The sequence below is a fragment of the Sesamum indicum genome, linkage group LG9 (assembly GCF_026168435.1).
Source record: "Sesamum indicum cultivar Baizhima isolate 11 linkage group LG9, ASM2616843v1, whole genome shotgun sequence".
In the NCBI taxonomy this organism is placed as follows: Eukaryota; Viridiplantae; Streptophyta; class Magnoliopsida; order Lamiales; family Pedaliaceae; genus Sesamum; species Sesamum indicum.
In genome coordinates this window covers 14,883,938-14,907,235 of record NC_142665.1, presented here as the reverse complement: position 1 = coordinate 14,907,235, position 23,298 = coordinate 14,883,938, and the positions used below count along the sequence as shown (strand labels likewise).

At 34.3% G+C, this 23,298-nt stretch overlaps 1 protein-coding gene across 16 annotated transcripts; it reads left to right on the top strand.

Annotated features, from left to right (window-relative positions):
* The first annotated feature begins 386 nt into the window (after positions 1-386).
* On the top strand, positions 387-21,466 carry LOC105171241 (pentatricopeptide (PPR) repeat-containing protein). 16 transcript variants are annotated; one of them, XM_011092283.3, is made up of 10 exons: positions 387-749; positions 1,092-1,144; positions 1,248-1,353; positions 3,586-6,240; positions 6,609-6,693; positions 6,896-6,952; positions 7,073-7,248; positions 7,741-7,829; positions 12,670-12,785; positions 21,029-21,466. In XM_011092283.3, the coding sequence occupies exon 4, from the start codon at positions 3,729-3,731 to the stop codon at positions 6,078-6,080; it is 2,352 nt and encodes a 783-aa protein (XP_011090585.1). In that variant the 5' UTR covers positions 387-749; positions 1,092-1,144; positions 1,248-1,353; positions 3,586-3,728; the 3' UTR covers positions 6,081-6,240; positions 6,609-6,693; positions 6,896-6,952; positions 7,073-7,248; positions 7,741-7,829; positions 12,670-12,785; positions 21,029-21,466. The 16 variants fall into 16 exon arrangements, with proteins under 16 accessions (XP_011090585.1, XP_011090582.1, XP_088740809.1 ...); XM_011092280.3 differs by lacking the exon at positions 21,029-21,466 and adding an exon at positions 17,860-18,122; XM_088884683.1 differs by lacking the exon at positions 21,029-21,466 and adding an exon at positions 13,369-13,906.
* Positions 21,467-23,298: the final 1,832 nt, after the last annotated feature.

Here is a 23,298-nt window from a genome sequence, read left to right as displayed (position 1 = left end):
GATGAGGTCGAATATTATTTCAATTATTATTATAAAAAATTAAATTTAACCTCTAAATGATAGCGCATGTAACTCGAATCAGATAATAAAAAATGTAGTAGTGATGAAGGGGAGAAAGATAATTTTGAAATAAAACGAATGATCGAAGAAGCACTTGAACATTGATGATTTAGATTATTAATTTTACACTATGTACCTCATTTTATTCTCGTCATCTATTTTATTACAATTATTATTTTTTATTTTTTAAGATAAAATAATTATATAAAATAATTAATTAAAATAATAAATATAAATTTACTAAATTTAATAAAAATTAAGCTCCAAATTTGCCCTCAAATTCCTCCTCTCTTTTTAATTTATTTTCGAAAGCCACTTTTTCTACTTTTCCTCCTCATTCTCTTTCTGTGTTATCTCATTCTCTCCGCCCTTCCCCACTTTTCCTCTCCCTCTCCCCCTCTTCTGTCGTTCTGCCGCCTCTATCCGCCGCTCCTTAATCTCTCTTCTCTCCTCGGCGCGTCTGCCGTCGCCGAGCTCCTTCCCCCCACTCTCTCGTCTCTCTTTTTCCCTCCCCCTTCTCCCTCTCCTTCCGCCGCGTCTTTCTTCTCTGTTCCGCCGCCCCTGTCAGTTGTGAATTCTAATGGAATCTCAGTTTTTACCTCAGTCTATTTTAGTTGGATCTTTTTTCTGATGGAATAATCTCTACATTGTTAATTGAACTGGGATTTTGAGAAAGTAGCATCTGTCTGGTAAGTTTGCAGAAATGTTTTTTATTATCCACTTATTTTTTCTGGTTTGAATTTATAGCTACGGCGTGTTTAGATGTCGAAAATTATATCCCATTGCAACTCTAAATATCCAATTTTTAACTCTTGTCTAACGCTATGTATATGTCTTGAATGTTCTATGTAATTTTATTAAAACATTGTTTTTTTCGTCTATGTCTTGGAGTAATATTGTCGAGTAAGATTTTCGTCTTTACCTGGATATTTCTTTGAATGATCATATCTTGTGTGAATTTTGTTTGGCGGCATGTGTACAAGGTTTGTTTTCCATAATTTGAGATATGGACTTCTTTAATTTTTATATAGATGTCGAAGCTCCCTCATACAAATGCAGCAAGATTCAATTGATTTCTTTTAAGGTATTGTAGTACAACGATATCCCTATTAAGGAATCGTTTTTTTAATTTCTTGACCAAATGCTGAATCTGGTGCCGTTTGTTCTTCATGATTCTATTGGAAAAGACCAGGGAAACAATGTTAGAAAGAAATCTCAGAGTCTTGTAGTTCTTGTAAACAACAAGGAAACAGTACAAGAAGTTTGCAAGAAGGCTGCTGCAAATAGGGACAAGTAAGTAATGATAGCATGTTGTTTGACTGCATACATCACATATACTGGAAATTCAACTTGTACTTGTCTTTTTATTAATTTCCTTACTTGTAGCATTGAAGGGATTAATTTATATATATATATATATCCTAATTGAGAAGCCTCGGGTATCTTTGATCAATGATTGAAAAATCATATACGTATAAAAATTAGAAAGTCATATATGATGTGCTCCACGCAATAGACGAACTTGAACCGGTAACCTAATCATGAAACGATCACTTGTAATCAAAATCATTTGGTAAAATTTTAATGTTTCCTTTAGAGCAATCTTACTAGTATGAAAAATATTGTAACTCTTCGATAGAATTTTCTACATATAATAATATTTATTTTGAGAATGAAGAACGTGCCTCTATTATTTTCGCATATTTTGTCTTTTTGTTCCCATTGATGTTCTATAGTATGTGTAATATATATCTACCATATCTATGTTTAAAATCACATAGAGATATATTGATGCACTTCATTCTTTTACTATAAATTTTTCATCTTCTATTGAAATTGTGTTATGCCTACATTTACTTTATCATCTCTAAAAGTGACATTAAAAGATCTCTTTGAAACATTTATACCATATTCTTATTGATTTAAATTAAGAAATGAAGATGTTCACCAAGCATTTAATGGATGTTGTATCCACTACGATTTTTTCACTTTTGGCTATGGACTATGGTAATTAGCTACAGAATAACTCATTTTTTTTGTAGTGGCGTCAACTAAAATTTATTAGGGATCAGGACATAAGAATTATTATTCATTTCTTGTAAGCTAAGGGGAGAAATATTTTTACTATTTCAAGATATAATATTTATCATTACAAAAAGTGTATATTAGAATGATTATATTATTATTCAATTAAATAAAAATATAATGAACCCAGAAATTGGTCTTGAATTTCCATAAGCACCGGGTAGGTCCCGTTGGATAAAATTTCACCACATCTATGATAAAAGAAACATGTAGTTATAATAGGATCATGAAACTAATTAATCGTGTACAAAAATTTTCACCTGGATATATAACTTTTTTTTTTGTATGAAATTTATGAATTTCTATTTAATGCAAAAAGGTTGATATTTTACATTTTAACTTTTGTTTACTTATTGCAAGGACTTTAAAATTTTATAATTAGCTTTACGATATTTATTTATCATCCCCATATCCATTATGAGATTATATAAAAAATTGATAATTTTACTTATTTTTGTTGTCAATTATCTTCGGTTAAACTTTTTTAGATTCTAATATTCTCGTAATATTACTTTCATCCTTATATTTGTCACAAAAAATCACCATTTAAATTATTGCATATTTCAAATTTGTTTCACTTTTATTACTTATATATAATATAAAGGGGAAAATGCAACCAACCCCTTGTGATATCACAAATGAGATTACCTCTTTATGAAAAAATAAATAGCGATTTACCTTCCTATATTTTTTAAAATATAATAATTTACCTTCCTATGCTTTTTAAAATGAAGCAATTCATTTTAAAAAGTACAGGGGGATAAATTGCGATATTTTTTTCATAAGGGGATAATATGCTCATTTTCAATATGACAGGGGAATAAATTGTTATTCACCCTATATATGATATAAATATAGATTGATACAAAAGAAGTTACTGACCCGTCATGAATTCACCTGGAAAGTTTGTTGGGTAAATTTGCTTGAGATGGCACATATTTAGTTGACGAGGACAACATGGGGCGCAAAAATTTAACCTGAAATCATTTTAATGTAGTTTCTGATAAATAAGTTGATAAAATAAAAAGATTAATGCGTGATATGTGAAATGAGTAAAAATTCTCTTGTAAAAAAGAAAATTAGTAAATTAATCCTCTATATTTTGAAAAATGTAATAAATTACCCTTATCAATGGTTTGGTTTAGATGGAAGAATAATTTGCTTCATCTTTTAAATAAAGGGGATAATTTGTTAATTATTTTTCACAGAGTTTTGTTTTTGGGGGGTAAATTGCATTTTTCCTTAAAAATAATAATGAATCATTCTTGATGCATTTCTCACTAAATTAGAATTTCAAATTAATACACACAAACAAACATAAAGTCTATATATAACACAAAACTTATTATTTTGAAGGACAAAAAGATTTTTAATATGATTGGGCTTTAATGTATAATTTGCTTTTTTCTTCTATTAATTATTTGAATTTCGACTTGCAAGAACAAAAGCCGCTGCCGTTCTGGCCACCATTCTTCTTCAGGACGATTAGAGTTTTTCCTTTCAAAGAAGATTGATGAAAAGAACAACTCAGATAGGTCGAGCGACGGGATTCAAGTTATATTGCCTGTTCGTGACCCATAGCAATGCAAAATCCACCACCTCCCACGTCGCAGGTGGATTTGTATGCATCCATTCTGCAAACAAGTCTCAAAACCAAAAGCCTTTCTGCCATCAAACCAATCCACGCCCGTATAGTCAAATCTGGGCTTCACCTGGGGGTTTTCTTGATGAATAATCTTATGAATGCGTATGCTAAGACAGGGTTTGTTTCTGATGCTCGCCGCGTGTTCGATGGGATGTCTGTTAAGAATGTATCTTCATATAACACTCTCTTGTCTGCCTGTGCAAAGCAGGGTATGATACGAGAAGCGCTTTGTATCTTCAATGAAGTGCCTGAACCCGACTCTGTTTCTTGGACGGCGATGATTGTGGGGTATAATCAAATGGGCCGTTTTGGGGTAGCTTTTCGGATGTTCCTGGAGATGATGAAGTGTAAAGTTGTGCCTACTGAATACACACTTACTAACGTTCTTGCCTCTTGTGCAGCAATTGAGGCGTTGGATGTAGGTAGGAAGGTTCACTCATTTGTTGTTAAACTTGGCCTCTCTGGCTACGTGTCTGTAGCGAATTCTTTAGTGAATATGTACGCAAAGGTGGGTGATGTTGGGACAGCAGTGGCTGTGCTTAATAGGATGAAGTTGAAGAATGTTTCAACTTGGAATGCAGTTATCTCACTGCATATGCTGACTGGTCAGGTAGAGCGTGCATTGGCTCAATTTGAGGAAATGAAAGAACGTGATGTTATTTCTTGGAATTCAATGATTGCAGGTTATAATCAGTGTGGTTTTGATGCCAAAGCACTGAACTTGTTTTCAGAAATGCTCAAGGAGTCTAAACTAAGACCTGATAGATACACTCTGGCCAGTGTATTGTCTTCTTGTGCAAATCTTGAGGACATAGAAATTGGGAAACAAATTCATGCTTATATCATTAGAACTGAATTTGATACTTCAGGAGCAGTTGGGAACGCGTTGATCTCTATGTACTCAAAGTGTGGTGGTCTTGAAATAGCTCAAAGATTGTTGCAGAAATGTGGAACATCTACACTTAATATTATAGCGTTTACAGCTTTATTAGATGGATTCATCAAGCTTGGAGATATAAATCCAGCCAGGCAGATTTTTGACTCATTGCAGGAGCGTGATGTGGTTGCATGGACAGCTATGGTTGTTGGATATGCACAGAATGGCCTCAATAATGATGCAATGGAGCTCTTCAGATCCATGATCAAAGATGGCCCGGTGCCTAACAGTTATACCCTTGCAGCTATGCTAAGTGTCAGTTCGAGTTTGGCTTCAATAAATCATGGTCAACAAATCCACGCAATTGCCATAAAGTTGGGGGAAGCATCATCTGTTTCTGTGAGCAATGCATTAATTAACATGTATGCGAAGGCTGGTAGTATCAACTTTGCCAGAAAAGTATTCATTCTAATTCAACAGAGAAGAGATTCAGTCTCCTGGACTTCCATGATCATGGCTTTAGCACAGCATGGATTTGGAGAGGAGGCATTACAATTGTTTGAAAACATGTTGACATTAGGGATTACGCCAGACCATATAACTTATGTGGGTGTTCTCTCAGCCTGTACCCACGTGGGACTAGTGGAAAAAGGTCGCAGATACTTTAAAATGATGAAAGATGTGCACGGAATTGAACCCACATCAAGCCATTGTGCTTGCATGATTGACCTGTTTGGTCGTGCAGGGTTGTTAGGGGAAGCACAAGATTTTATAAAGACCATGTCAGTTGAACCAGATGTTATTGCTTGGGGGTCGCTTTTAGCTTCTTGTAAAGCCCACAAAAATGTGGAACTCGCAGCAATTGCAGCAGAAAGAATGCTTTCAATTGAACCTGACAATAGTGGGGCCTATTCGGCTCTTGCAAATGTCTATTCAGCTTGTGGGAAATGGGAGGAGGCTGCCAAAATTAGAAAGTGGATGAAAGATAGACAGGTGAAGAAAGAGCAAGGAATCAGTTGGTTGCAAATAAAGAGTGAAGTCCATGTCTTTGGTGCAGATGATGCACTTCATCCACACAGAGATGCAATCTATCAGATGATCGCCAAAATCTGGGAGGAGATTAAAAAGATGGGTTTTGTTCCAGACACTGCTTCAGTATTACATGATCTTGATCTAGAATTGAAAGAGCAAATTCTCAAGCATCACAGTGAGAAACTCGCCATTGCGTTTGCATTAATGAATACTCCAGACAACAGTACTCTAAGGATCATGAAGAACCTTAGAGTTTGTAATGATTGTCATTCTGCCATCAAATTTATCTCTAAATTGGTTAATAGGGAAATCATTGTTAGAGATGCTACACGTTTCCACCATTTCAAGGATGGCTTGTGTTCTTGCCGGGATTATTGGTAAGCATTGGTGAAAAGTACTCCTAGACAAATTTGGGTTGGAAAAAGATCTGATTGTGGCTGGACAAGGTTGCCTACATGGGGAGCATATTTATGCAACATTTATCACGATAGCCAACAGTTTCTCCTGATGCCCAACTTGCCAAGAATTGGAAGGCCTGTAGGTACATGCATTAAATTGGGTGGTGTTTTCCTTAATCAAGATTTTGGGTTGTATCTATATATCTAAGTGAGTATATAGAATAAGTCCAAGGAATGTAGAACTAAATAAATGGACTTATTCATCTTTCTACATGAAAGATACGTATGATAATCAACTTTATTATTTTTCTTCATTTCTTTCTGTTTTGTTCTTGTCTTCTAATTTAATAAAGAAAGAGTTTCTTACAAATTATCGAAAGATTCGTTAGAATGCGACACAACCGGGATTTTGTGAGCAAATGTGGTCGAATGCTTTTTCTGAGATTGAAACATCTGCAATATTCAGCCGAGTTAGTTGCTTGATTAAGATGTTTCCTTTCTATATCTTTAGGAATGCCTGCCTACAGGGTCGATTGGAAGTCATCTCAAGGGAAAGCGCTATTCACACACTACGGGGATCATAATGCTTAACATTGGTCAGTATTACTCATCACCTGAATTTAATCTGCTTTCCTTTATTTGCCGCAACATTATACACTCATCTTTTTTAAGGTTCCTTTTGTTATATAGGTCTTGATTCATCTGAACTTTCAAAAATATAATGCATTGCTGAACTTGTTTATATGCAACATCATCTCTAGTCTAGCTCTCGTTGAAAATTCATTACTGGTTGCGCAGGCTGTTTATCTGGATGCAACACATGCAAATAGACTTTTCTGATGTCCCAAATCCTCGGTATGGTTCTCTGTTCTCATTAGGTATACCATGAGCTGAAGTTTTTTCGTAACATAGCTGGTCGCAATTAGGAACATCAGTTCGTCAAGATTCATTAAACCTGCTTGCTCACTTTGGCAGTGCTCAGCTGTCCAAGCTGACCATTTTTGAGACACAAAATGAAATGCTAAGGGTGTGCTTGCTTGTGGGAAAACGCTACTCAATTGGCACTGTTCACCGAGGAGAAAAAAATGGCTGTTGCAGACGATTACTTGTTTTCTTCTCTATCCATCTTCCCCACTCCCAAATGACACAAGGTATGTTTTGAAACCCATTTTTCCGGTGTTTTTTGCGTTGTTTGTGATGATGAGTGTTGGCCGATTTGGATTTTAGGGTTGCAATTTGAGGCGAAATTGTTATGTTTGTACGATTTCTGTTGGTTTTCTTATGTTTGACCATTGAAAGCTTACTCTATTGTTGGTGGATCATTGGAAATCTGGTGGAATTGGGGTGGAAGTGTTGACAGAAAAATGTGGGGGGTTTTGGCCGTGGCGTAATGTTTATGGCTTCAATTTGTTTAGTAGGAAACACCTTGATTTGATGAGTAAATTCTTGCTGAGGTTTACTGTTTATGGCTTTTGGCCCGGGGTTTTCTTGAAATTCTTGCTGGGTTCATGCATGCTTTTGTCCCTGCTATTTAGAGGAAAAAACAAAATTTTCTACAAATTTACTTTGGGTATGATGTTTGAACACTTGTGAATATTTACTAGCAATACTACCTGTTGATTGTTTGATTATTGATATGCCAGGTTCTACTTTCGTTTTTGTTCAGTTATGGCTATGAATCTCTGTTGCATGGGGAGGATCTGTTGTGGTCTGTTCTCTATTGGAAGATATGGTTAGTTACACTTAAACCCCGCCAAAAATGCTGGAAAATTAGATTTTCCCCCCAAAAAGTTTTGAAACTATATTTATACTCCTACCGAAAATTCTCCAACTCATTTCTATTAGGATTTGGACGAAAAATACTGACGTTAACAAAATATATTATATAAATTTTTAATTGTACCCCTCATTTAACAATCTCATATATATTTTTGTACTTATAAAAGGATGAATATAATATATATATATATATGTAGTTAACATCATTATATTTTTCCCAAAATTTTTACATGGAAATATTAAATTAGGGGTAAAATTAAAAATTTGTGTAATATTTTTGCTAACGTCAACATTTTTTGTCCAAACCCTAACGAAAAGGGGACAAGTATAAACAATGAATTTTTACAGGGGGTTTAAGTATAATTTCAAATTCTTTTTGAAAGAAAGTATAATTCCATATTTTTAGAAGGAATTTAAGTATAATTAACCTAAACAATATGGTGTTAGTTGCGTGTCCACAGTATGATTCTTAATGGAGTTCGAGCTTCAGGCAATAGAAACATTTGGAGATGCTATTTTGTAGTGAATTCAGCACTTACAGTTGTGTAGTTTCTCTAGGAAAATAATTGTTGAAGATTGTAATTGCCCTTGTTGAAATATTGACGAAACATGATTTATTTGGTCTTGAGATGAATCTGTTGCAACCTGGTCTATTTATTTGTGTATATTTTCTGGCGAATCTGTTTCTTGCTGAAAAAATGTTACTGGTTAGTCGGTTTGATGCATGGATACGGATATAATGCGATGCGAGTGCAGCAACAGAAAAAATTTAAAATAAAAATAGGTATAATTACACTCTCTTTCCTGAGATTTGGTATAATTATACGTAGATCACCTGTGATTTAAAAAATTATATGTAACACCTCTGAAGTTTGCTTCCGTCTAACAAATTAGTTCCGTAATTAGTCAAAATCTACAGAATTTGGTGATATTAACAAAAAAATTAGAAAAAATTTAAATTAACTCTTAATTGACTTATTACTGATTATTGTAGGTTTAATAAATCTTTTTATGACCAAATTACCTTCATACGTTTTCGCACATTAACGCATATGAGGAGGTATATTTTTATTGTTATAAGGGTGGTTTAGTCCGAAAAAAATTGTTTGATCTGCAATAAGTTAGTAATCAATCAATTGAGGTAAATATCAATTTTCACTCGGTTGTTTTTTTCGTTAATATCAGCAAATTTAATGAATTTTGACTAAAAGAGGAGTTTATTTGTCAGACGGAAGCAAAGTTTAGGAGTGCTAGATGCAATCTCTCAAATCACAGGAAGTATATGTGTAATTAAATCAAATCTTAGGAGAGGGGAGTATAATTATTTCAAAAATTTAGGACACGACACGACCCTTATATCTATAATATTTATTTTTATTATTATGTATATTCTTAATTTCTCATGCAATTAAGATATGTAATATTAAGAGAAAATATAAAAATAAGCATATCTTACCTCTAAGTTCTCAACCAATTGTGGCTTAAAATATATATATATATATGTATATATATATATATAACTAGTTTAATTTAAAACGCTGTGCATTGAAAAATTATAATTATTCAAATTAGTTAAATCATGAGGATCACCTTTTGATTTTTTGGTAATTTGATAAGAAAAGTTTTAGTGTGAGAGGAGTGATAATTTTTTTTTAAAAAAAAAATAAGCCTAAAGTTCATTTTTTTTAATTGAAAAACAACCCAAATTTTTAAAAATTATAAAAAAATTGTAAGTATATCTAGAGTGTGTAAGACACGGCTTGAAAACGTATGGGACTGACACTGCATTCTCTCTTTTTTTATTAGTTTTATATTTTTGGACGTTCAGATGCTATTTTCGACACATTTTTGAGGTGTATTTCAACTGTATTCATTTTCAATATGTATCCGATACTACATAAAATAAATTTTTAAACTGAGGGTGAATTATATATTAGCGGTATATTTGCTGGTGATATTCTTTCCTTGCTGAAGAAATATGATGGGTTCTTGTTTCAGTTGTTTTAAGTATAGTGTGGAAGTAGTTTGTTTTTGTGTATGCCTAAATGCGGTTTGAAAATAATACTATAATAGTGGGTAGAGGCAATAGTAAGTATACCATTGCTAAGTGGATTTGAACTCCATCACATTATTAATTTTATTGCAATTAATTAGTAAAGCTTATCTATCAATAAATATAATGCTAAAAAAAGCACAAAAATAAAAAAAATAGAAAATAAAGAAAGATGATATGCATATTTTGTTCTAAATCTTTTAAACTCTATTCGGATTTAAGATTTTCCTGAGGAAAGAAAATAAGAAAAAAAATAATTTTTCTTATTTAGTTTTTATATCTTTAAATAATTTTATAAAACTTTCTTTGATCTCAATTCAGATCTTAATAATAAAAAATACTCAAAATTGAATACTTTCGAGTTACAAAAGCACATAGATGTCTTGCGGACAGAAAAATTGACGAATTATAATAATATTTTATATGTAATTTGCAAAAAATAAGCATTAATTTTTTCTCAAAAATATGTTGATATTATCTATTTAAAGGGTATAGTAAAAACAAATATTTTTAAACGATAACCTATGAAAGTGTGGCCTATACATAAAAATAGTGAATAATAGAAAAATAATTATTTTATCCAGAAATAATAAAAAATATGAGATATTTATATGCATTTGATTCTTTATTCCTTTAAACAAATATGAAGATGATTTCTTATCTGGAAAGTGCAAATGGAGATTCACATATATTTAGCATTTATTTTTTTTAACAACAACAAAGACAACTACCATAGAAATTAACAGTTCGAATAAAGAAGAATTAATAAAATTAGTAGATGAATGACTTAGATCTTACTTAATTAAAATCAACGATCTAAATTTGAATTATACTGTATCTAATATTAATATATATATGTGTGGAAATATTAATTTAAAATATAAGATAAATTACAACCACATTATCTGAGATTTGACATAATTACAAGTACTTTTTTGTTATTTTAAAAATTACAAGTACCCCCTAATTTTGACGTCCGTTTAACAACGAATTCATTCTGTTAGGTTTTCATCCAATTTTTGTAATGAACTGATCAAATACTTTTTGAATTATAAATTCTAATTTTATATATTTTATGAACTAATATTTTCTCTAGATAAATTATTTTACCCACCCTCAATTTTTACATTTTTTCAAATACTTTTTTTATTTTTTAAAAAGATTCAACAAAGGTAAAATAGTAATGTCTACTTCACTATTTAGGGGCTATATAATTATTTTCCATTTGAGGGGAGTATTTGTAATTTTTCAAACAATTAGGTAGCATCTGTAATTATGACAAACTTTAAGGGAGGCCGTTATAATTTATCCTAAAATGTATTATATGTATTTATATATATACTTATAGTTCTATATACTCGCAAAGAGAGGCGGGGATTGAAGGCGGAGGGATGGCGACAGCACGCGACAAGAAGTTGGGGGAGGGGGTGTGGGTGCAGCGAGGGGGAGTGGAAGGTGTGGTGGTTTGGGCACGACGACGGGCGAAAGGGATGGGGGAAGGGAGGAGCAACAACTGGTATTGAGAGGGTGGGGGTCGGGGGAGGGGAGACCGATTTTGTTGGCGGCAACGCGACTGATTTTAAGGGTTGGGTGATCTTGGTTTTGAAGGGGGGACAACGCCGAGGTGGGAGTTGGAAAGGGGGAGGAGGGGGGCGCAACAAGGGGCTGCGATGGTGGCTAGGGATAGCATGGTGGCGCGAGCGATTGGGTGGAGGCAGCGATGGGAATGGAGCATTGAGGCGACGGATTTGAGGGGGGAAGGGGATGGGGTGACCCATTGGGATTGTTTTTAAATAAAAAAGTATATATTATAAAAAATATTATATATTTCATATAAATTAGTAGTTTTACATTTTAATAAATATTTACAGACATTATAATTATCAATAAATTATTTATATAATATTACACAACAAATAATATTTATTTTTAAAAAACCATACCCAGTTTCAAGTGGGGCGTGCGAATTACATACCTCCCTTCAAGAGGATAACTTGTTTCAATTTTTAAAATATAAGGAGATAATTTAATATTTTTTTTATCACAAAGGATGTTTCGCATATGATCTATATCATAAAGAGGTAGCATGTAATTTTTCCTTTGTGTTTATACATTTTGTATTTAGGGTATATTTATATAAACATATATAGTTTTCCTTAGTGCTCCACAAAAAGTATCAATGGAAATGAAAAATACGTTGTCTACACATCTCTTGTAGGAACAAAAATGTCATGCCCCCCATTCCGCACTGATTAAAAAAGGGTTATTACACTCTTTTGTATGGTATGGCATTTGCAACAAAGTGGTATAAAAATACAAATTATTGATGTTTAGAAGTGGGATTTGTGTGTGAGTGCTTGATATAAGACCCGACTTAGAGGGGGCTTGTATTGCACGTCTAAAAATGAGATCTATATGTAAATTTCCTGAGGTGAGAATTGGTCGAAAAGGAGTTCACACTACAAGGGGAATGTGGATTGGGCGGAAGAAAATGTTACACACCCCACATCATTTAAGTATCTTGCAATTAATGAAAGATTATTCACTATCTTTAGCCAGAAACTACATATCAGCATAATTATTTCTCACATAAAATAAATGCATAACTTCCTATTAATTGCTTGCTGTATGTATCGATTTCATCATGTTAGAACCAAGTAAAAAATTAGGTAAATCGGAAAATACACCAAGTAATAGAATAGTTTTTCTAATTTCTCTCTTCGTATTTATTTTTTACTAGCACGAGGACAAATCTCACATTCCTGATGTGGTGTGGACGATATAGAAGGCTCCTTTATTGGAGTCTTTCGTGGACAAACACCAGTGGAGGAGAGCAACACGTGTAGCCGATCCAAGGTGAAAACCAGAAAAGGAATTTCTATTTATTTTATGCTGCAGTTTTCCCTTCTCCATAGCCTAGATTGTATGATCCTTGCATTTTAATACACTGATAGCCAGAGAACATTCTAGGGTACATCCCTTAGACATCGATTAATTTCTTTTATTTTTCGCCTTACTGCACTTCCGCCGCTTTTTTGGGTCGATCCGCTCCCTTTCAACAAAAAGAAATGTGAGCTGTTGTCTGCCCAGGATTAGAGTTACTGAGAGTCCGTGGCCAGAGACAAGGAGTGGAAGGATGAATTGGAGTTTTTTATTGATGTTTGATTGGTCTTGATCATGCTCTTGATCATGGTAAGGAGTTGTTTTATTTGACTAATGAATATAAGAGGTTGTGGAGAATAGCATGTTGCCAGGGGACAAAGCTTTTATGCAGTCCCCTATTTTTGAGTCCATTATTGATGGTAATGTATGCGAGGAGTTGATGAGTACCTAGAACAAGTGTATTTCCCAAACTCGAATCTTGAATCGTTATAGAGAGGACTTTGATGTGGGCCTCCTGGACCCGACCAAAGATGAATACTGCAATTTCTTTCTGCAGCGGCTGAAATCCCTATAAATGATGAGTTTTATGCCCTGCTTCCTCCTCCTTCTATTGATCCCATCGATGAGGATGTCAAAGTAGCTGTTGAAACCTTAATGGAAGCCACATGTGGGGTCATCTTTAGAGGTTCCAACTGCTCCTACTATTCCTACTGAAGTCAACATCATTCCTGATCCGTTTGCTCTCCAAGAGGACTGAAGTAAAGAGATAGTATTTGAGGATACAACAGAGCTTAATATGCCACAGGGCTAGGAGGTTGCTCATGCTGATGATCTTTCCATACCTTCATTTGTTCCCTATGAAGAATCTTTTAAGGAGAATATCTATGATCTGGGGAAGTTGCCAGGTATTAAGGGTGTTGGGGAGGATGTTCCCCCTTCCGTGGATTAAATTCTGATGAATATATTTGAAGGCACCCGTGCACCATAAACATTTTCAAAACATTGGTTTGTAATATTCTGGATGTTTGAATGCTGTTGGTTGTGTGGCCATATCTTCTTTTGAATTAATTGAATGAATTTGTATCTTTTTTTTTTTTGGGTCTTTTCAACCATAATATTCTAAGTAATAAGGTCATTTTCGGACCTTCCAGGTTCATAGGTCTTTTTCAAACTAATTTCAAAGTTCAAAGGTCTTTTTGGGACCATTGTCTTTTTCATTCAAGATTGGAGGTCTTTTTCAAACCTTTGTCTTTTCCAAATATTCAATATTGGAGGTTTTTTTCATCCTTTAAGATTAGAGGTCTTTTTTCATACCTTTGTCTTTTTTAGACATTCAAGATTGGAGATCTTTCTCAGACATCGCCTTTTTCAGACATTCAAGATTTGAGGTATTTTTCAAACCTTTAATATTGGAGGTCTTTTTAGACCTTTATTCTTAGGAAATAGCAACACTTCTCTATGAAATCCTCCTTTATTACTTGATTTTGTATACAACCTTCAAGCCATGTAAAACTATGAACAAAATCTTTTGAGATTCTGAGCATTCCATGGCCTTGGAAGATCTTTTCCTGATGAAACTTGGAAACGACATTCCGTTTTTGGCTAGCTTAATTACTTTGAAGGGAATTTCCCACTTTGGATTCAATTTTTCGACATATTTGGAAGCTTCAAGTCTTTTCAACACTAGATCTCCTACTTGAAAAACTCTTATGTTTCACCTTCTTAACATACATCTTCTTGATGTGCTTCTTATACTTGCAAACCTTTGTAAGCTAGTTCACGATTCTTAGGTAGCAGAATCAAATCCATTTAGGGTTGTGCATAGGCATATATCTGAACTCTTGCCTCTGATCTATATACCATACAAAATGGGGGTTCACCAGTGGAATTCGTTGGAGTAGTGCGGTATGCCCATAATACACTGGTAATTCATCTGCTCAGTTTCCTTTGAGGCCTTTGAGATGAGTTTTTAGATGTTGTAATATGATCCCATTTAACCTTGACTTGCCCATTGGCTGGTGGATTAGCCACTGAAGTGAAATTCTGCTGAATCTTCATCTCTTTACACTAGTTTTGCACATTTTCTCATTGGGATTGGGTTCATTGTTTGCAATTAGAGCTCTTGGTATTCCAAAGCGACAAACTATTTTTTCCCATAAGAATTTCATTATTTCATTCTCATTAATCCTTGCAACAACCTATGCCTCCATCCACCTGGTGAAATGTTCGACTACCATAATGCTAACTTTCTCTGTCACGTTGCTAAAGGAAAAGGTTCCAATATCTCTATTCCCCATTGATAAAAGGGATAAGTTATTGGAATATTTACCAAGTTTGTTGGAGGTACATGAGGTATGTTGTTGGATAGATGACCAAAAAGCCAATTAGTTTGGTCTGGATGTAATCTAGTTTGACAATACTCGATATTATATAATATTATTATTTAGTGAATAAAATAAGTCTTTGCTATTAGCTTTTTTCTTTGTTGTGCTCATTCTGTATGTTTATATTTTCTAAAACATTACAACAAAGCCCACAAATTATTTGGACAACTATGTAGTTAGACTATGCATTAGATGGCGATCATGAAATTAACTGCCGAAGGGTTAGTTTTGAGACACTTCAAGTTAAGGACCTCGAGTGTCCTATGCATATTTGCACTAAGGGTTACATTCATTTGATGAGTGCCATATTTCATTGGAGATAGATGTGGGACGTCTATGCCATCTTAATGGATTGATTGGCTAGGTATCAAATCGACTGAACTGACTCATGGGGATCGTAAGCCTTGGAGGCTTGGTTGGTATAACTTGAATTTTTAGCTTCGATAGTACAGGATTAGTTCTCAAACTTGAGGAACCACGGTAGTCACGTGCATATGATGGTTGTATCTTGGATCTAGAGAGACATGATTATGTCACAGATACGATCATTATAAGTTTTGTCTAGTGCAATGCGAATATGTAGCAAGGACTGTAAATTCAAGAAGATGATCTGTTTCCTGTCAATACATGACGGAGGTATCTCCTATGCAGTTGGAGACGTATTTACACCACATGAACCTATGACCAGAGTGATTGGTCGAACAGAAAAAAGATGTTCCTATGTCGAGCAATTAAGGGTAACGCGATTTTAAGTATTAAAGTATAGATGCCTAGTCCAAGATGAGAACCGACATCAAATTTCATATCCTAAACTAAGGTAGGGAGACGGTAGATGGAAGGATTATACCTATATGGAACGAAAGCCAAAATATTCACACGGATATTCACCTAGTCTCTAGTGCCATAGACCGTTGCCAGACGACCAAGCTTTCTTGATCAAGGATTGATCAAGAACGATTAATTAAAGTGGATTTAATTAATCAGAAGTATTGGGCACTAGCCCAAGTCTAGCTGAAAGGTGAACCTAAAGAGTCCCGCACAAATCATCAAGGAAGAACAAGGAATTAATTTGGAATTAAGTCCACAAGGTGTAAGTAATTGGATTACTCACATTTGGGAATTCATTAGATGGATAGCCCAAAATTAAAGTAATTGGATTAACTTGAGTTGGGCTTGTCTTTATTAATTAATGAATTGGATTTATTAATTAATCAGAGACATTTCGGGCTTGAGTATTTAATTGAATTAAATACCTATTGGGCTTAATTAATTGAATTTTATTAAATTAAATTTAACTAAAATTCTTTGGGCCTTGAATTTATTTCATATAAATTCGACCACTGATTAAGGCCCACTACCAAATTGATGGAATGAGAGTTGACCAAGAAATTGTACTTTTGAAAAGTGCAAACTTGGCTATAATTAGAACCCTCTCTATATGGAATGATTGGATCATACCATATAGATGGAAGGGTTACCTTGTAGATGAATGGAATGTATGTAGACACATGACTATTTATCTATGTAATATATATATATATATATTGTATAATTGTTTAGAAAATAATAATTACACAATACAAAACATAAAAATCTCTGCCTCTCTTCCTAGCATCCGGCCGCCCCTCCCCTTTTCTCACTACATGAGATTTTGACTTGATCTCTTCTAGCAAAGAGATCAAGGCCTTGTTCATTCTAGTGTGGTGTGGATCTTCTTTAGAGGGTTGCTACGTTAGTACCTTGGGTGAACGATTCAACATGAGTAGCCGTTTGGAAGCCTGAATTTCTCAAGAGGTAATTTTGATTTTAAATTTATGCTTCTCCTCTTGTTTCTCAATCATAGCCTCATATGAATATTTTATTGTTGTTTACTTTCATCTACATTGAATGCCCGGGAACAATAAAGGTACACCCCTTGGTACGATCATTTTAAATTTTACATTGTTATTTCTCGTCTCTCGCTTCCGCTAGCACGTTCCCAGGCAATTCGCTTGCCCCTTTCATATGTTTGCTCGAAATTGACAACTTATACATTTCTTGGTGATTCCAAGGCATCTTTGAAGGTGTTTCCAAAAATATCCTTGCCGAAATATCTTCTGAGCTAGTGCTCGCCCACCTGAATTGTTCCTCCGCAACACCTTCATGTATCTCCCTCATCACATAAATGGTTTCATTCGTGTTCCAACATTTCAATAAAAATCTCAGAATGTATTCTTTTATATCGCTCGCCTCCAATGATATAAATTTTGATGATCAAATTCTCATTTGTAGTTTGTGGTTTTAATCCTTTGTTCTTCCCCTTGGAGGAATTTGATCATCGATTCTTCCAAAGCATCTGCGAAAATCTGGACATTCAATAACTGCGGACCTTGCCTGGTTCTTCAATGCAAAAGTCTTTTTCAAACCTCAACACCTAAGGGTCTTTTTTCTGACCCACTTGCTGGTAGGTCTTTTTCTAACCTTTCCACTTCTGACTTTTTAGACATACGTAAAGTAATTTTCTTGGATTTTATTACAAAAGATGTGCTTGTGAATTTTGAATAGGGATCAACCCTTTAATTCTCTTCTCTCGGACTTGATGTAATGCAAAGTTTACAAAGTTACATCGAAGTTCCCTTACTTTCTCAACGTATCTTACCATGTTTGCTTCTTTTGATTCATAGACTCCATTAAACTGTTGAGGCACAAGCTGGGAATCTGCATAAGCGATCAAGTGCTTGGCTCCTAACTAGGAAGCTAGACTCATTCTTGCAGTAAGAAATTTATACTCTACGTCATTGTAAGTGACTGTAAAATTTATTTTTAGGGCTACTTTTAGATTCAAGACCTTCTGGGTTCCTCAGAACAATACTCGCCCCCCTTCATATGAATTTGAAGATCCGTCTATTTGAAGAAGCCATTTTCCTCAACTGATTTCTTTGCTTTGGTTGTTCATCTCTACCAAAAAGTCTGCGAGAACTTAAGCTTTGATAGCAGTTCTTGGTTGAAATTCAATATGATACTCTCCAAGTTCCACTACCCATTTAATCAATCTCCTTGATGCATCCGGCTTTGATAGTACTTTAAGGGTTGGTTAGTTAATACAATTGTAGCATGAAATGAAACTGGCAATAAGGTCTCAATTTTCTCGCTGTCACTATCATTGCTAAGGAATATTTCTCAATCAGTATATAATTCTTTTTAGCACCTTGTCTATGACTCACATAACAAACTCGTCGTTGTTCGCGGTCCAGAAATCTTATTAACACAGAGCTTACAGTAGATTGAAAAACAACTAAGAACAAATATTAACGTGTTTGAATAGGTGACTAGGAAGCCAATTGAATTGGTTGTTTTCTATTCGTCAATCTTTATCAAGATAATATTGTAATGACAAATATAATAAGAGTTTATCAAAAGACATTAGTGTTTTGTTGTTCTTACTACTTATATTGTATGACATTTCAAAATTGCAACAAAATGCCCACAGACTGAAAGGTTAATTCGTGGAGTTGGTTGCACATATGTTTTACAATAATGAAACCAACTTCTAAACGACAGTCTAAAACGTTCCAAGTTGAGAACCTCGAGACAGGACATCGACTGTCCAATAGAAATTTGTATAAAGTATTGCATTCATGTTTTGTCAGCAGGAGATGTAGGTCGTCTATGCAATTTTAGTAAGTTGTTGGTAAGGTAGTCAACTGATTGAATTGACTAATGAGAATTTTCATAGCCTTGAGGGCTTGGTCCGTATGATTAGTAATTTCGATTATGATAGTACGGAATTAGTTCTCAAACTTGAGGAATCATGATAATTACGTGCATACAAAGACTATATCTTGGATCTAGCGAGCGGTGACTGTGTCATGAGATAGTTATCATAAGTCTTGTCCAATGTAGTAGTAGTAGTAGTATGCAGTGAGGACAGTGGATTCCAAGAAAGAATATGTCCGCTATTAATATTATGATAACGAGATCTCCTGCGCTCTAAGATGGTTAGACTATTTAAATTTATGGCCATAGCAATTGATTGAGTGGGAAGGGACTCCCTATGACGATTAGTAGAGTAAACACATCTCGAGTATGAAGCATAGATGCATAGTTAAGGATGGGAGCCAACGCCTAATTGCATATCCTAAATTAAGGCTAGAAGTTGAATGACAGTAGGATCGTGCCCGTATGGACTCAGAGACTAGATGTTCACGCCACTATTCAACTAGTCTCTAGTGCCAAGGATGTTGTTAGACGATTGCTCATGGTAATTGGCTATTTCTGGTTATAGGTTAATACAAAATAACTAATTAAATTATTTTAATTAATTATGTGGTAACATGTTTAAGTCTAGTTGAGGGTGAACCTAAAGAGTCGCACACTAATCACTAAAAAGTAATGGAATAAATTTGGAATTAATTTTGAAAGAGGAAAATTAATTTAATTATTGGATCATATATGTGGAGTCGTCCATTGGATGGATGATCCAAAATTTAGTTAATTATATTAATTGAATTTTGAATTTGACCTTTAAATTAATTGGATTAATTGTAGAGGCTTGACCTAATTAATTAGTGAATTGAATTCATTAATTGATTAGTATATGGACTTGTCTAATTAGTGGATTAGATTTATTAATTAGCATTGGGCTAGAAATAATTAGTTGGACTAATTATGGTTGATTGGGCATAATTAATTAAGTGGGTTTTAATTAATTAAGTGTATTTTGGGCTTGTGAATATTTAACTGGATTAAATATTTACTTGGACTTTTTAAGTTGGGCATTTTATTTAATTAAATTAAATAATAAGCCCAACAGAATTAGTTATTGGGCTCAATTTAATTTGTTGGACAAATTAATCAAGTCCGATTCAAATACACCAAGCGTAGCCCAGATTGACTTGTCTAAGTCAACTTAGAGAGTAAAAATAGCTGCTAGGGTTTAATTTTGAGGGTGATTTTCGAATTTTAGGGGGAGAGGAGAGTTTATGAAAAGTTGGTGGAGATAGAAAACTCACCAAGTTGACTAGGTCTTTCTCCTTTTTACTCCTAATATAATTTTCATTCTTCCAACACTCAAAACTCTTAACCCTAGCTGATTTGTGCCTCTTCTAATTGTTGATTTCATCCATCGCACCATCCCTCTCCATCTCTCTTCTTTTTGGTTTAGAACCAAGTCAAGAACTAGGTGGATCGAAAAATATGCTAACAAATAATGTAGCTTTTTCGATCCCTCTTTCCGGATTTATTTTTTGATAGCACGAGAAAAATTTTCATATTCCCACTGTGGTATGGATGCCTTTGGAGAGTTCCTATGTTGGAACTTGCATGGATGATCGTTCAAAGAGGAGCAACGCTTGTAGCTGATTGAAGGTGAAAAACCAAAAAAAGTATTCTCTTTTATTTGTTGCTATCGGTTTTTTCCATTTCTCCATAGCCTAGATAATATTACCTCTAGATTGTAATACACCGCTAGCCAGTGAACGTTCAAGGGTATGGCCTTGAACACCATCCTTGCTTTTATTTTTGCTTTTCCGCACTTCCGCCATGTTATCAGGCCGATCCATTTTTTCAATGGTATCGAGCCGGGATTGGTGTATAAGGCTATGGATCTATGTGTTTTACGTGTTTTGAACATGTACAACATGATTAGATTGGCTAGAAAGCATATAGTTTATTGCTTTCGTACTTTCATAATTATTTATGAAAAATTGCATGTTTAAATTGCTATTGTTTATGGATGAATTTTGTGATTTTTTAGCAATAAATGAATTTTGTGATTTTTTAGCAAATTGAATTTTTTGTAGATTTCAAAATTTATTTTAATTTTTGTATGCTGACTAAAAAAAATTATTTCAGTTACTGTTATAGCGCTCTACCAGAAGACAGAGGCTAGTGTAGGCATAGCATGCGGGCGACAAAGTGGACTGATCGCAGGCACACGATGCTAAGGCAAGGAAACCTATGCGTGTGCGCACAACCATCTATGCACGGGTGGTTGAGACGGCTGAATGGCTGGGCCGTTTTTTCGCCACTTTTTCAAAAAAATTATTTTTTTAGGTTTTTACATATTTTTCTAAAATATTTGATTTTTGGTTGATTTAATTTGAGATGAGATTGGATTTTTCCTAAAATTAATTTGCCTAAGATTTCTAAATTAGACACCCATTGACTTATGATCACAACGCCCATTGTCCTTGTACTTGGTTTATTTTTTGTCGGGTTGGGGCCTGCGTGCCTCTTGTTTACTTATTCCTCTCGCTTTTTAGCCTTGTTATTTAAAGCTTGCTTTTCTCCCTATTTATGTACTCCCCCCAATATTTCATTGAATTTTTTTTTATTCTTCAATTGTAATGAGAGTAGATAGGTGGGAGGTTATTTTATTTTATAAATAAACGATAAGGAACAAGCCCAAGGTAATGGAGGTCCATGGATTGGCCAATAGAGGATCCATGGAGAAGAGGCCCGAAGGACGAAGCCCATGATGGAAGTCCAAGAAAATGAAGAGGTATTACAGGCCCATTATTTGTGAATGGGTTAAATATCTTATAATTGCGTTGGCCAAATCCTAGGTTGACCATAGATCTACATCAGCATAGTGGGGATCTCGTAGGATGAGAATAATATTAGATAGCTCCCACAAGGTTATTTTTCATGTGGATTGTAAAAGTGGGGCATGGAGAATTTCGCTTGTGGGCTTTTATATAAAAAAAAAAAAAACAGTGGTAAAGGTTATATGATAATCTACTAAAAGTATTTTTATGTTAATTGTAGATGTCTAAGAATCAACTGACCTCTATACTTGAGGCAAACAAATTTGATGGAACCAACTACGCTAATTGGATAAGAAATTCGAGGATAGTCCTCAATTTTCAGAGCTACACTTATGTTTTGGATAAGTCTCTACATCAAACTTTGCTGGAGGGGTCCTTACCCAGGGAACATTTGACTCAAAAGTACAAAGTATCGTACTAGGCTCAATGACTAACAAGATCCAGAAATAGTGAGGGAGGTATGATGATGTCTAGTAGATAATGCTTCGAATGAAAGACATTTATGCGGTCCTGGACTAGTATATTAGATATGCCACGATGAAGGCATTCTTTTGCGCTAGACTGATTGAGAGATCATATGTACGTGAGCATGGAGTGATGGTGCTATCCCTTATGGAGAAACTCAAAGACCTCCACGCTGATCTTAAGATGGAAGGTACATTGACGTGATCCTACAGTCTCTACCTCCCGCATTCGATCAATTTATTGTCAACTGCAACATGAATAGGCTTGATAAAACTTTTCATGAGTTGATTAATATGCTGCTCCAATTAAAGGCAATGATTGAAAAATTTGCACCGTCGGTACTAGTAGAATAGGTTCAACCTCTAAAGCAGAAGGCAAGGATGTCGGACGTTGGAAGAGAAAGAAGGATGAGACATCATTATCTGCTACTAACACTTCAAGCACTCCTATTACATAGCTATGAGGGGGCAAAGGAAAGAGGAAGAATGTTTGACAATCAAAGATTTCAATTGATGTTTGCATTTACTACTGAGAAAAAACCATTGGAAAAATGAGTGTCCTAAGCTCCTCTTTGATGAAGGTAAAACTATAATTGTGCATTAACATGATTACTATTCTACTCTTGTTATTGGATACCAATAATTAATAATTTGCGAATGGTTTGCCAGTGGTGATTAGGAGTAGAGAGTTGAAACAAATGATCCTAAGGATTAGCGATAACGGGGCTGTTGTTGAAAAGACTGAGGATTAAGTTAGGGTTAGTAGTAATCATGTTAGGATAATATTTATGTAAATCAGCATGATCAAAATAATATTTTTATTTATTTTTGGGCAATCTTTGATTACCTATTTTTTTTTATCAATAAAGTTATTTTATTTGACAGAAATGGGATTCCTATCTGCTTGTTTCAAATATAAAACTTTCACTATCTTATAATTAGATTATGAATACTCAAATAAAGAATTAAAATGATAATCAAGAATGAAACTTACAGTTTTGGTAAGTCAATATCTTCTACTTGAGAATGAGGAAGATTGATGGATTCAAAGAGTACTAGAAATAGACAACTTGGATCTATCAGCTTGCAAAACTTTTCTAAGAAGGAGAAA